General features: G+C 40.1%; 1 protein-coding gene across 2 annotated transcripts in view; it reads left to right on the forward strand.

Annotated features, from left to right (window-relative positions):
* Positions 1–14,067, forward strand: part of LOC119725619 — a 44,490-nt gene that overhangs the window by 7,215 nt on the left and 23,208 nt on the right. For both annotated transcript variants that reach the window (XM_038197097.1, XM_038197098.1), the window contains exons 2-4: positions 11,254–11,425; positions 12,001–12,263; positions 13,505–13,774. In XM_038197097.1, the coding sequence (XP_038053025.1) occupies positions 11,377–11,425; positions 12,001–12,263; positions 13,505–13,774 (582 nt within the window). In that variant the 5' untranslated portion in view covers positions 11,254–11,376. The remainder of the gene's footprint in view (positions 1–11,253; positions 11,426–12,000; positions 12,264–13,504; positions 13,775–14,067) is intronic.

Here is a 14,067-nt window from a genome sequence, read left to right on the forward strand (position 1 = left end):
AGATGGATTGGTGGCAACATTACCGGTCCTTTTTCAATTGTTTGCGTCAAGTACCTAGGTACAGAGAAAGTCCTCTATATTTTTTTTGTAGGGCCTATACACTGTACATTCATCATTAAGGACTATGTACATGTACAGGAATGTGCAGGAAAATACTGAACAAAATGGGTTCTACCCGATGTTCCCCAATACCTACATATGTTCCTCAATACCTACGTGTATGTTCCCCAAAATCCTTAGGGTTAGGGTTAGGGTTAGATGGTTAGGGTTAGGGTTGTCAAACATACATGTAGGGTATTGGGAATAGGTACTGTACGTATGCACCCAACAAAATGCATTAGTATTAGCCAGTATCCCCTTCTCAAATCCCAAAGTCAATTGTAGTATGTACTCCATTTGTGTGGAAATGCCATTGATTTAAAGTGGAAAAGTTTCCACTGACTAGAAAGTAAGAGTGCACATGTACACATGTACAAGTGGCAAAGATACCGAAAAGAATTGAATACATTGGTCCCCACTCCCCTTGTTGATATTTTTTGTTTGGTTCCCAGGTGCCGCTTGTTAAATTTAGACGTGATGTTATTATCAAGTTGCCCTACAGGTGTCAATCCTTAGTCTGGTGCTGTTTCTGTCTTGCATATTCTTCACTCATTGTAACTGACTATCGAGTGTCACTAGACGTCCTTGCTCTATTGTATCATGTATCAATCCGTTCTTTTGTTAATGTATTGATTAGCTGCGACACGTAATGACCATACTGTGGCTTTCTGACCTAAGAAAGAAAAAAGAAAGAAACTGGACAAAACAGGGACAACGTGATTGTTATGAAGATGAGTAATAGGGCACTGTGTGTGTCCTTGCAGAATATTGTGTGTGCACAATTTACATGAAACGCTGTACATTGTGAACAGAAACTAAAAGCGTGGTCTGTTTCTAATTTCTGGGCTTCGTCAAATTTGACGCACAAGATGGATACTTGAGGGTACAGTATTTCCAATTTATAATTTTTTTCTGAGATATACCAATTGTTTGAAATCAAGATGGCAACAGTTTTTAATTGTGACATTGCAAATATACCAACCAACATTGTTTTTATGGGAAGCTTAAAGCTGCACTCCCTGTTCTTTTCAACAAATTCAAGTTTTTTCTCTTAAAAAAATTTAACTAATAAAGTTTAAGTTGTCTGAACTAACCCAGATTTTCAACTGACCAAATACATTTTGGTGGGGGGTGTTTCTGCAACCCTTTTTATTTCGGTCACAAGCAGATCTGTCATGAGAGCAGACTGGCTCCTGGTCAGGTCTGTACTGGTATCGATACTGATTGTGAGGCGGGAACCAGCCTACCCCCTGGAGAACAGAAATGTTGTCAGGCCGCAAGTCATTTGGAGTTTGTACCTGGCATTCAACTTTTCCTCGGGTCAGCTGATTTCCTCGTTTTTCACTTCACACTTAAAAAATACCATTAAAAATTGAAGAACACTGTATTTAGTCTTGTAAAGATTGGAGTTGCCTCATTTTTTGTTTCTTGCAAGTTGCATGCCTTTTTGTAAGTAATTATACAATTTTATACTTCATTAATTACTGGTAAATGTTGGCCAAGTTTTTTTCGGTCAATGTCTCATTCAAAAGTGAATATAACTTTTGTATTGCTAGAAATTAAATAGCAATTGTGAAAAGGGAAAAAAGTTTTTGGGATGAAACTTGAAGCTAGCACAGAGAATGCAACTTAATAATGAGTTTGTCAACATCTGTAACCAACTGTAAGTCTTTGTACTGAACATCAGGACGTCAAGCCGTTACGCAAATTTTTTGAAATGTTAGTGATGTAGAGTCTTTCTTTGGCCTTCAAAACGAGGTAATAACGAAGTTTATGGTGCGTTTATTTGTGCTTTAACAAATGCCTGCGTATAAGGTTTTTTTTCCTCCAAGTAACAATGATTGTAAGTCTGAGCTCACCCAGCTGTAACAGACAATATGTCTATCTGCCAATCATCCTTCTATTCTCCATTCTGTTGTTTCTTAACACACACAAAAGTCTGTTTCTGCACGGTCAACGGTTCAAGCGTCATCCTATTTGGTCCTTCAATTATCAATCATGCGTTGACTATCTAAAACTCGTCAATTCAAGAAATGTTTAATGGGGTGAATTCTGCCGAGGAAGATATGATTAGAGGCTTTGGGCTTTATTCCTTTTTTCCTCCAAGGGTAGGCCTATTATGTTCCTAGTTTTTCTTTGTTGGCATTACTGCACAGTAGTTTTATTTTTGTCACGGATTAATTCCCACGATGGGCCATCTGCTTGCGGAAAAAAATAAATAGGGCCTAATCGTTGAATGTTTTTTTCATCATCTTATAATTTACTGTAAAAAATTTGGGGAAAAAAGTAACTGGTTGTTGAGCTTCAAGTTACCGATACTGCGTACATTTCTGTCAAACAATGAAACAACATCAGTTTTGTGCTTTAAGCAAACATAATATCGATCATAGGAATCTTAAAACTGCCAAAAAAATCAGGGTGTTTTTTTTGGGGGGGGGGGCAATTAATAATTTTTTTAGAACTTTGACAAAGTTACCAAGAAAACAACACCTTTTTATAGTTAGGATAGTGAAAATGTTGGATGTTGGAAGTGTAGCAAATTTTAGCCAAATTCAACGGCAAAAGTGTGGGATTTAAAAAGAAATCTGCTGGAAACTAACAAGATTTACAGGTTTGAAGGCCTTCGTGTTCCAATCCCACGTCCGGCAGAATCTGATCTCAAAAGCAGTCTTTCTCTTTGTCTTCAAGAAGGTTTCAACTCAGCAGGAAAATTACACCCTTAATTAAACAATACTACGGATGTCATCTTATCGTTTGACAGCATGACTCCATCCTCAAGGTTTTTCCCGACAGTAAGACTTTGAGAAAAAGTCTGTGATATCTCACTGATTGCCTTGGGACACAACATAAAGACCTCTAACTTAGTCTGTAGTCTTCAGGAACGCGCTCGGTCCTTGAAAGATGTCTGAGGCTGGATGTGTGATTGAGTCAAAATCAGAAAGCGTGTTGATTAATTGAGCATCACTGAAATCCCGGAAGTGACTTTAGCCTTGAACTTAGGTTTACCTGGATTGTTTTATTGTGTTTGGTCTGATTGCTTTCATGTTTTTATTTTCTGGTCTTTTATGATTCCTTCATTGATTCACGCACTTGCTGCAGCACAGTAATTAAACGTATTAAGACTAATTTATCATTCTATTGGTCTTGACTTCCCGACCTCAAGTCTGATCACTAATTTGATAATTTAGTGTACTAACTGTATACATGTATGTTCATGAATTATTTTACAGCGAGATTTGTATACATGTACAGTACTTACACATTATAATGTTGTCTTGTCATAGCATAAACATGATAAAGAACAGAAATTCCATCAACGGACAAAAGCAGGTGACTGGTAGGCAGAGCTGACTTAACCAATCTCCTGCAATCAAAGCATAGAGCAGATTTTATAACAATCACAGCCAGTCAATCCTGCTTTATGGAGGCAGGGAGCACTCAACTGCTGAAAACAGTCACATGATTTATGTTGACCAATAGGCTGGCCTTTTTGAAATTGCCATTCAGAGAGGGAGGGTTAATGTAAGTGATAAAAATGGTCAGGAAAAAAATGGACAATGTTCTTATTTTTGCTCTTTGGTGTACATCTTTGTATATTTTTGTTGTCATAAATACTCAGGATGCAATTGACAAATTACGTACAGCCGGTACATTGTACAAATAACAGTTGAATTTGCACTAAGTACAGACCTGTACACTTTACATCTGATAATTGAACCAAAGTTGAACCATACACATTGTAGTAACCTTGACCCAGAGCCTGGCCATTTTTATGAATGAACTAGGAGTTGCAGGTGGAATGAAGGTCATTTCTGACATCACTGTGACATGGTCAAATAAAATCAGACAAAAAAGGGAGCTTATTACAGTGTACCTTTACAGGACAAAAGACTTATTCGTAGGGTTAGGTGCCGGTAGTCCGTATGGGTGTTGGCAGAGAACTTCATAGAGTGAGGAACGTGTGCAACTGTAAGGAAGTTGCTGGTTCTTGGGGCATTCTGTCACTCAGTCAGAACTTCGTTCAACATCTATTCTTACTCTTAGTGACTTCATGATTGTGAATCATGTTTACATTTAGTCTGAGAAGTTATTGATCAATTTACAAACATCAAGTTGTTACTGGTTACTTTATTGGTAAGTGAACTTTGATTTCTTCATACCATTTTATTTTTAGAAAGTTCTAAAATTTCAGTAACATGCAGCACTAAAAAACGTTGTAAAAACCAAAGCACATGGGCAAAAAATGGTGAAATATTTTGCTTGAAGGAGTTTTTATGAACCAGACAAATACTACCGGTATGTTTGAAAGGTTTAAATAATAATTAAAAAACACCGGGTGTGTTCATCCCTCTTTTTAGGCAAAAGATGTTAGCTTTAATACTCTTGCTACTGGTATAGGGTACATGTACAGGTCTACATTGTACCAGACAGAATTATCAGCCCACTATTGGCCAAAAAGTTATTTGCAATAAATTCGAAAAGATTTCCATACGAAGTTCACTCAACACTCTGTGTACAAACCCTATGAGAGTGGATTGAAAAATCTCAAGTGTTTTCTAAGAAAATGCTTGTGTTTTCTCACTGCTCAAATTGACTTTGATGACATGAAATTGCTATCTGAGGGCTTGTTAGTCAATACAGAGGAAAATTAGTGAACTTCGCATATGGTAATCTTGCCATAACTTCACCTGACTTTAGTAGGCCTGCAAAATGTATCACTTGTGTAAGGAATTAATTTGGAATACAACATATCAGTAATGGGAAATTTAAAAAAGGGCAAACACGTACCGGTAGCTCAATTTCAAATACGCATACCATACAGGTCTTGCTCAATCTATGAATTTCTGGTCAACCCTTTTCTGTTTAGGTTAACGGTTCATCTGACATCTATGATTTTATAGAGTCTGATGCACTCCTTCATCCTCCAAGAGTGATTATGAATCACAAAAAAAAACCTACATGTACCCAACAAATAAACAATCATTTGAAGTCATTCTTAATGATACTGATACAAAGTACCACCAAGTTAACAGGGACAGGGAAAATGCCACACTTTGGACCCGCAATTTACAGAATGACCCATACATGTGTGGACTTTGTCATTATGGGGTGCTGTGGTCCAATGGTTACAGTGTTCGACTCGTGTGCCGTGGTGCATGGGTTCGAATCCTGACCGTGGGAACATGGTGCTCGTGCTCTTGAGCAAGGCACTTTACCATTATTGCCTCGTCCTTCGGATGGGACGTAAAGCCGTAGGTCCCGTGTGTTGTGTAATGCACGTTAAAGAACCCAGTAACACTTATCGCTAAGAGAAGGGGTTTGCCCCGGTGTTTCTGGCAGTGGCAGTGGCTGCAATATGCGCCGCAGCACCTTGTAAACCCTTATAAGGTACTACATAATGGGTCTCATATTTCTCATAGACTTTATTTACCTTTCTTTAATAATTGACATGATTTCCAGCGCCTTGAGTACCTACATACTGTACATACTATGTACATGTAATTGTTGGTAGATACGTGCGCTATATAAGACTCCGTTTTTATTATTATCTTCAAAAGTGATGCATTTGAATGGAATCATTAGACTACTAACTAGATACGAATCATATGGACGGACATTTGTAATTGATCAAGTGTTGAGCACTAGTAATGCAAGCACTAGGGCCTATCAATTCTAACACAAACCCAACCTACATGTACATGTAAACTTGTCTAAAAGCCTCCTACAATGCCCGACGTGTAGGCAACCTTTTTGTTGGTCTCATTAGTTTTGCATACAGCGGTCCACAAATGCAGCGCTGAATGGACCAGGAAGATTATGGTCTTCTTTCCAAACTGCAAGCAAAATGGAACGGACAATGACAAAATCCTTGTGCCTACAGTGAAGCCAGTTGCGTGGGTTTCGCTTCACTGCATTTGTCCACTTTTGTGGGTTCAAAATTTTTTTTTGGAGGGGGGGTCTGGGCAGTGAACAAAAAATCAAACAATTTTGTTTAGCGTTTCAACAACTTCATACTGCATACTGGTTTTATTTAGATTTAGTCCCACTTACAGACAGACAGAAATTTCGGATTAGCTGTGTCGGTCTGAACAAAATCTGGCTCGGTGTTCCGGTACATGTACATGCAGGGTGGTTGAGTGGGTTGTTATTGCTGGCAGTCAGCCAAGTTTGTGTTGTGAAACTTGCCACAACAACCTGAACAAAAGAGTTTTCTGCTCTGATGATCGCATCATGGCCTGTACTGTACATGTACCAGTATCATGATCAGTAGCTGTTTAAATTGCACAACTTTGTACGTGTCTTCTACATGCCTCCCTTTACTAGGGGAATACATAGGCCATTCAATAAATTTGGGCTTCTATTTCTTTTTTTTGTCCCTGTTACATCTGAAATTTAGAATTTAATAATTCTGATGCACTTCTTAATGCAATTATCCCCCAAGAGTTCAGCAACTACCAACTCAACAAATAAAAAAATGTTTGAAGTCATTCTTATTGATACTTGATTGGCAAATTACAAAGTACCACTTGAGGTAAAACAGGAAAAATGTCACACTTTGCAATCCAGATAATAGGCCTAGTAGACTGTTATAAAAACTTACAAATTTCCGACCCAGAATAAATTCATTTTCTTGAGAAGCCACCGAGTTGAGAATAACGTTTTAATGTAACTCCAGGTCTTGACATTGGTAAAAATCCGAAAGAAAATGTGTAAAATATTCTTCGAGACTTGGCATCTACCGGTACAGTGTACACATGTTTGATTATTGTTTTCCACCAAAATTCAAGTATTCAAAGATCATCTTTTAGCGATGGGTCAGTTGGGGATGGGAGGGGGAAGCTGGGGTTGTTATCTGGCAGATGTTTTTTTTTCTGCCTGATTTTTATATTTTTTTTGCAGCCCAAGAGCGGGGATACATGTGTAAGACACCCCCCCGGCCCCCCCCCCCCCCCCCCCCCCCACGGTAGATCTGTCAAAAATATCTATGCCGTACAAATCATGAAAGAATTTTGCATTTTTAAAATATCTTTTACTTCAAAAATGTATCAGGTACAATGTACGCATTTTACAATTGTAACATACACACATAAAATGTTATATTCTTATTTACTTATGTACAATGTACATGCTGATTCGTCACACCACCCAACTAATTGGTCACACCCCTGTAGTGCCAATGGAACATTCCTTCCAGGGTATACACCTGTATCATTACTACATGTATGGGGCATCCTTTGTGACTTAATTTGTAATTCCCAGTAGTCACCGCAGCGTCTTTTGTCCTCAGTGACTGCTTTGAAGTGTTGCGCATTTTTATGAGGAGATTAGCATAATTTGACAGTGTAATTAAATGTCATCTGTTCACTTGACCATTTGGCCGCACAGTTTAATGATCTCATTACAGCACACACTGTACAGTGACAATAAAAAATGTACTACCAGTACTTGAGAATTGTACATAAACAGCCTTTGGCAATCTTGTGTTGATTTTTTATCAGTGAGTTACTGGTACTAGTGGTAGTTCTTTTGCATCCCTGTGAAACAAAAACATTCATTTTTAAAGCATCGTGTCACCAAAAGAATTTAGCCATTCTTTACACATTTATTTTATATGATTCTTTGTGTTCAAATTCAGAACGATGGTGCGTCTACACATGTGTACTAAGTGCACCCCTATCAATCATAATGGAACATTCCAGAGCTCATCTCATAATTAATGTCTGTCTGGTCTAAGCTAACGATCAATCCGCACCAAATGGCGCGGAATTTATATTTCCTGCGTTACTGCGCTGTAGAGTTTCATGCGTGTGGGGTAGGCCTATCTGTTACACCGTAGAGAAAGAGTGCAGTACTACATGTAGGCATTGTACATAATTAATGTGCATACCGGTTGGCCTGATGTCTACATGTAGCCAGCACATGGGCGCTTAAACATGTATTTCTGGCAGTGGTGCTATTGAGTGATGTAGATGCTACGTGTTACTGGTATTATTATGGTATGATACTGGTATGGTATAGTATGGTACATGTATGCTTCATGGGTGACTTGGTCGGTGCATCTGATGTTGGCTCTTGTACATATATTAAAACATACGTGTACAGTTCCTGCAAGAATTGGTGGTACTTTTGACTGGTGTTCTCAACAGAGAAGCTTAATTTGACTAGTACCGGTAGGTTCATCAAGATATTTTGTTAATTTTTTTTCAAGCACTTTTTTGTCAGTAGTTACCGGTACATGTAGTAAATGTTCAAGTACATTAGGGGCCCCCCCCCCCCCAAAAGTCTCCGGTTTCTGGTATGCACGCGCGTCGCCGTAGCCATGCGCGTTGGCAAAATGAAAAAGTTTTTTTTTCAATGAAAGATGATGTCTCAAAACCGCCAAACTCACTGGTTTGACTGGAATCCTGCTGCTGCACAATTTTAACGTGTTTTTAGATTGGGTTATGGTTGAGAATAAGCTTTATGTGGCCTCTCTGGACACCCATATATTTGCACTAAGTTTAGTCGGGCACCATTTGCAGTCATCAGCCGACATTTGAAGCAAAAAAAATCAGGTAAAAATTTTAAAAAGCCGCGTCGCCGCACCACTTTTTGGGCAAGCGCCGTACCAGAAACCGGAGACTTTTTTGGGGGGGCCTTTGTGTAACTTTCTCAACGTGCACAAATACTGGTATGTAGACTTCACTATTTTATGTGTATTTTTTTCAGTACTTGCAATTTTGTTTTAATGTATTGGATTTCTAACTTTCCTGGATATCATTTATCAGGTTTAGTGTTGTTTTTTTTTTTCAGTGTAATTTGTTCGCAATTCACCCAGTTTGTTTTAAATCATTACAATGTATACATTTGTATAACACAGTGTATAAAGCTTGTTATTTTACTACATGGATACCGGTGTGAATTGTAATAGGATAATACAATATTTTGTACCAGTACGTATAGGCCCTAGTGAATATTGTAATGATTCTCCACTTTGTTTTTCCAACTTTTTCTGGATTCTTTTCATAATATTTAAATTAAAACTTTTTATGTACCGTACATTATGCACAATACTATACATGTACGTACATTTAAGTACATTTACTAAAACAAAAAATACATGTAATGTTTCAGTATCGTGGCAAACTTGTGTGCACATTTCCACATTTTACAACTTGAGGAGTGATACCGGTGATGTATCCACACACAAAATTCCTGCATCACAGGTCCCTTGCTAGTTATGACAAATTATTTGGCAATTAGCATGATTAGCTGATGCATACTCGTCAATTATTAAAAAGACGCCGCTGCTTCATCAAACCAGCACAGCTCCGTTTACCATGACAAAGCAAATCGCTCTGGACCCAAACAAAGACACGCCAACCTCGTTACAACGGCGAGCGTCTGGCCAGCCACGTGTCGGCTCTTGGAGCAAACTCAAGTGATGCTCTGAGTGCTATTGCCACATCGTTGATTGGTGAGGCGGTGATGCGGGGAAAGGATGAGGAGAACAAAGGATAGAGAGAGGGTGATGATGGGGGGGGGGGGGTGGCAGTGGGGGGGGGGTGGTAATGAGATGGGAGCAGTACTGGGGGACAGGAAAGCTGCTTTGTCGTCTGGTGTCGATGGGTACGAAGGTGATGAGAAATGTATGAACGGGAATAAGGCCAAAAAAAAAAAAGGCTCCGGTTTCTGGTATGGAGCTTGCCTAAAAAGTGGTGCGGCGACGCGGCTTTTTTTTTTTTTTACCTTTTTTTTTTGCTTCAAATGTCGGCTGATGACTGCAAATGGTGCCCGACTAAACTTCGTGCAAATATATGAGAGTCCAGAGAGGCCACATAAAGCTTATTTCTCGACCATAACCCAATCTAAAAACACGTTAAAATTGTGCAGCAGCAGGATTCCAGTCAAACCAGTGAGTTTGGCGGTTTTGAGACATCATCTTTCATTGAAAAAAAAACTTTATCATTTTGCCGACGCGCATGGCTACGGCGACGCGCGCGCATACCAGAAACCGGAGACTTTTTTTTTTGGCCTTAAGAAATGAGATGGAGAGATATTAGTATACAGATTCATGTCATTTTCGTGTCGGATGCTTTACGTTACATCTAGGCTGAGACCAGTGCAAGCTGCTACATGTACGTCAATGTGATCGCAATGACTCTGTGTTATTCCAAATGACATTGCAGTTTTCTTTTCCTTTTTAACTGCAACCTTTTCCAGATGCTCCAGCATACACCAGGAAGGTTTGGAGAATTTTGAAAGATAAACGAAGGAAGAGCCCAGCCACGTTACATAAGGCTTGATGTCGCTTGAAAGCTGACATTACAAAAAAAACAAACTGCCATTCCTTTTTAATGCTCAGTGGATGAAAGGTTTTTGGAGAATTCTGGCAGATATTTAAATAAAAACACCGCCTTTGGCATGTTTGTTTACACTAATTCTGTGCATCGTATTTGTAACGTGACCAATCCACGGGTGCATATGTTGTGACTTGGTCGATCGAGACGAGACCGCGTTTTTGATCTTGGAAAAAAACCTGGACCACTACACACTGAAGAATGCTACAGCCCTTCACGCAACGAGTACGGCAGAAACGGTCATGAATCGCACAGTTAACTTAAAAAGCTACAGTCCATCATTTGTAATTTGTGCATTTTGTTCGTTTGAAGCAACAAAAGAGTTCAAAATCTAATGAAGGATACTGAACAACTAACCTGATGAAGTTTCAGCTAAGCTTCAGCTGTACATTCCGAGAAAAGCAGCATTCTAAGATCTCAATTTCAAATCAAAAGTTACTGAATCATGTTTTGAATTGTTTTGAATTGCAGCTATACGCGACGTCGCGCACTGATCCGACGAATTATAACAACCGCGCGCGCGTGTGCGTCGTTCCAATACTTGTGCGCGCTGCGCCGAATAACAAAACGAACTACTAATTTAAATTTTCTTACGGTGCTTCTTAAGAATCACCGTTGGAAATGCCTTCTTTCGTTGATTACTTCAAAATGACAGCTTCCCAGAAAGAATAATTTCACAGGGAGTTTAGTTTCCTTACTATCTTTCAACCAAGTTTGTTTTTCAACAATAATTACGCCAGTTACTTTTCGGATGGCTGCAAATGATGGACTATAGCTTTAAAATACAATGGTGCTGTCTGTTTGATTTGCGCAGGTCTTCCGGCCAACCCATGCAGGCTCCTCTGCAGTCTTCCCACCATGGCGTCACCGATGCTCCGTCCACTCTCCCCGTCCGTCCACGTCTTTCCTGAAGTGACACGCGAGGGCGCTGTTCGGCATGTCTGCTGACTTGCTCAGGTCCAGCCCCCGGCCCGGACCCAGGCCAGGTATGTAGATAAATGTTCCAAATCCATTCTCTTTTTGTTTCTTCTTAGCGAAAATCCAGACGGGCCATGTCATGTGGCCTTTAAGCCTTAATGCTAAGCACAAGCACAGGCTTATTTTCACTTAGCACATAATGTTTTTGAGCACCATTTCTAGTTGGTTATTGTTTGAGATTGAGCACTGTAGATCACTGATCAGTTCTTTTGACTTGACATCATTTTCAAAACACCGTAAACGTCGTTTTTGTTCCCTTTTAAAACCCCGCTGGCTCCAGGCTGCCCAAAGTCAGTCTTGACGGGTTGTGTTGTTAAACATGTTAAATACAGAAGACAATACCCGTATATCGAAAAATGAAGTTTAGCAACAGCTGTTGTACCGTTTTGATAAATGTGCAAAATTTCACCTTTTTTTTTCAAATCGCGTTTTTGGAAATAAACTCTTTCTAAGATCTCAAAAATTTGAAGAAAAAAAAAGATTAGTACTGTTCTCAGTGTGTTTTTTGTTACAGTGCTATAATGTTTGCGTCTTTGTTATAAGAAATGCTTCCAAGTTATTTGTCCGGTCCTCTCTCTTGTAGCCCATGCGAGGGCGTCCTCCTCGGCCCCGCTCTCTGGCCGTCCCTCCTCAGCCGCCAGTGACTCCTCCGGCAGCACGACAAGCAGCACCACCAGCTCCGCGGGCTCCTACCGCAACCGCACCTTACTCAAGACCTACCACGACTTTGCCATGCAGATCTTCAACCCAGGCCACGCCCAGGATGTGGAGAATCTCTTCCTGGCCGCGGCCAAGGACGGCGACTACGAGCGGGTGGAGAACTTCCTTCGCAGGAGGAGTAGCGAGGTTAGTCAGATTATACTCCCTCTGTTTTCATCCTGTGTTTTGAGTCGAGTCCGTCACAAGTCCAGTCACAAGTTAGGTCTTAAAGATATAGTCCATCATTTGTAATTTGTGCATTTTGTTCGTTTGAAGCAACAAAAGCGCTCAAAATCTTAAGAAGGGTACTGAACAACTAACCTGATGAAGTTTCAGCTCAGCTTCAGCTGTATATTCCGAGAAAAACAGCATTCTAGGATGTTAATTTCAAGTCAAAAGTTGCTGAATCATGTTTTGAATTGGGCCTGCATTCAGCATCCGAGACACGTTCTCACTGAGCTGATTGCAGCTACGCGATGTCGCGCACTGATCCTACGAATTATAGCAAGTGCGTGTGCGTGGTGTCAATGCTTGCGCGCGCTTCGCCGAATAACAAAACAAATTACTAATTTAAATTTCCTACGGTGCGTCTTAAGAAGCACCGTTGGAAAGGCCTTCTTTCGTTGATTACTTCAAACTGACAGCTTGTCAGAACGAATAATTTCGCAGGGAGTTTAGTCCCCTTGCTATCTTTCAACTAAGTATGTTTTTCAACAATAATTACGCCAGTTACTTTTCGGATAGCTGCAAATGATGGACAATAGCTTTAAGTAATGGGGGTGGAAAGTTGCAAAGAAATGCCATCATAGCTGTTAAGTTGACTATCATTTGTCTTGAGACCACGTAGGAACATTTGCACTTACCCAGAAACATACCTATTAAATGAGAAAATGCTTTCTCAGAGTGCAGATAGGACTGACTAATGCCAAAACCCTGTAAAATTATTTCAATTCCCTGTAAAATTATCTGATCTGAAATGGTATTATTCGGAAGAAAACAGTCATTTTAAGATGGTTAAAGAAGTGTGCCTGTGGCATAGTTTTGTTTTAACGTGCATTTGCAACGAACTCCAGTTACGGTACAAGACCCCAAATTAGTGCATATGTTTTATCTGTCTTTTCTCAAAATGTAGAGTTCCACTGAGCTGAGACTTCAACATGTTAGTTGTCATGCACCCTTTTTAAGATTGTGAGCAATTTTTTGGCTTCAAATGAAAGAAAAATGCAAACAAAGCAACTAGTCTTTGTACCTTTAACATACCGGTAGGGACTGGTTGGCTTGTGATGAACTTGGTTGTTGGATGTTAACCTAGCTCTCAGAAACAGAAGTTCCGAAAATGTACCCTGTGTGTTTCACTTTATTGTAAATTTTTAATTTTTTTTTACCAGATTGTGAATATTGACGTGAAGGAGAAGCGAACTGGCAACACCCCGATCCTGTGGGCGGCCAAGAACGGCCACCTGAAGATAGTCCAACTCCTGCTGAAGTACGGCGCCGACGTCACCATCCGTAACTACGACAACGAGACGGCCATGGAGGTGGCCAAGCCGGGGATTCGAACCGCCCTGCTGCAGTCGGTGGAGAGGGTCGGGTGCACGCCCCGGCACCTGCTGCAAGCCGCCTGGCAGGGGAACATTGACGTGGTCCAACGATTATTAGTGAGTATGAAGGATCGTAGATAGATCATGATTGGGTCTGATGGTTTCAGACGGTATTTTAAAGAAAAAAACGGGTCTTACTTGGCATTGGCATCGATTTGGGAGATCACCCATTTAGTGTTGGATAGCTGTAGTTGGAACACCGGTTTGCCCCGGTGTTTCTGGCCTCCTGTATAAACTCCCACGTGGAGTATTTAGGAGAAGAACCAACCAAGAACCAAGTGTTCCAGAAGTCTTTAGCTCCTGTCAACTTCTTTGTACATAATAATAATAATTTGCTTATATAGCGCTTA

This window comes from Patiria miniata, unplaced genomic scaffold (genome assembly GCF_015706575.1).
Source record: "Patiria miniata isolate m_02_andy unplaced genomic scaffold, ASM1570657v1 HiC_scaffold_19, whole genome shotgun sequence".
Lineage (NCBI taxonomy): Eukaryota > Metazoa > Echinodermata > Asteroidea > Valvatida > Asterinidae > Patiria > Patiria miniata.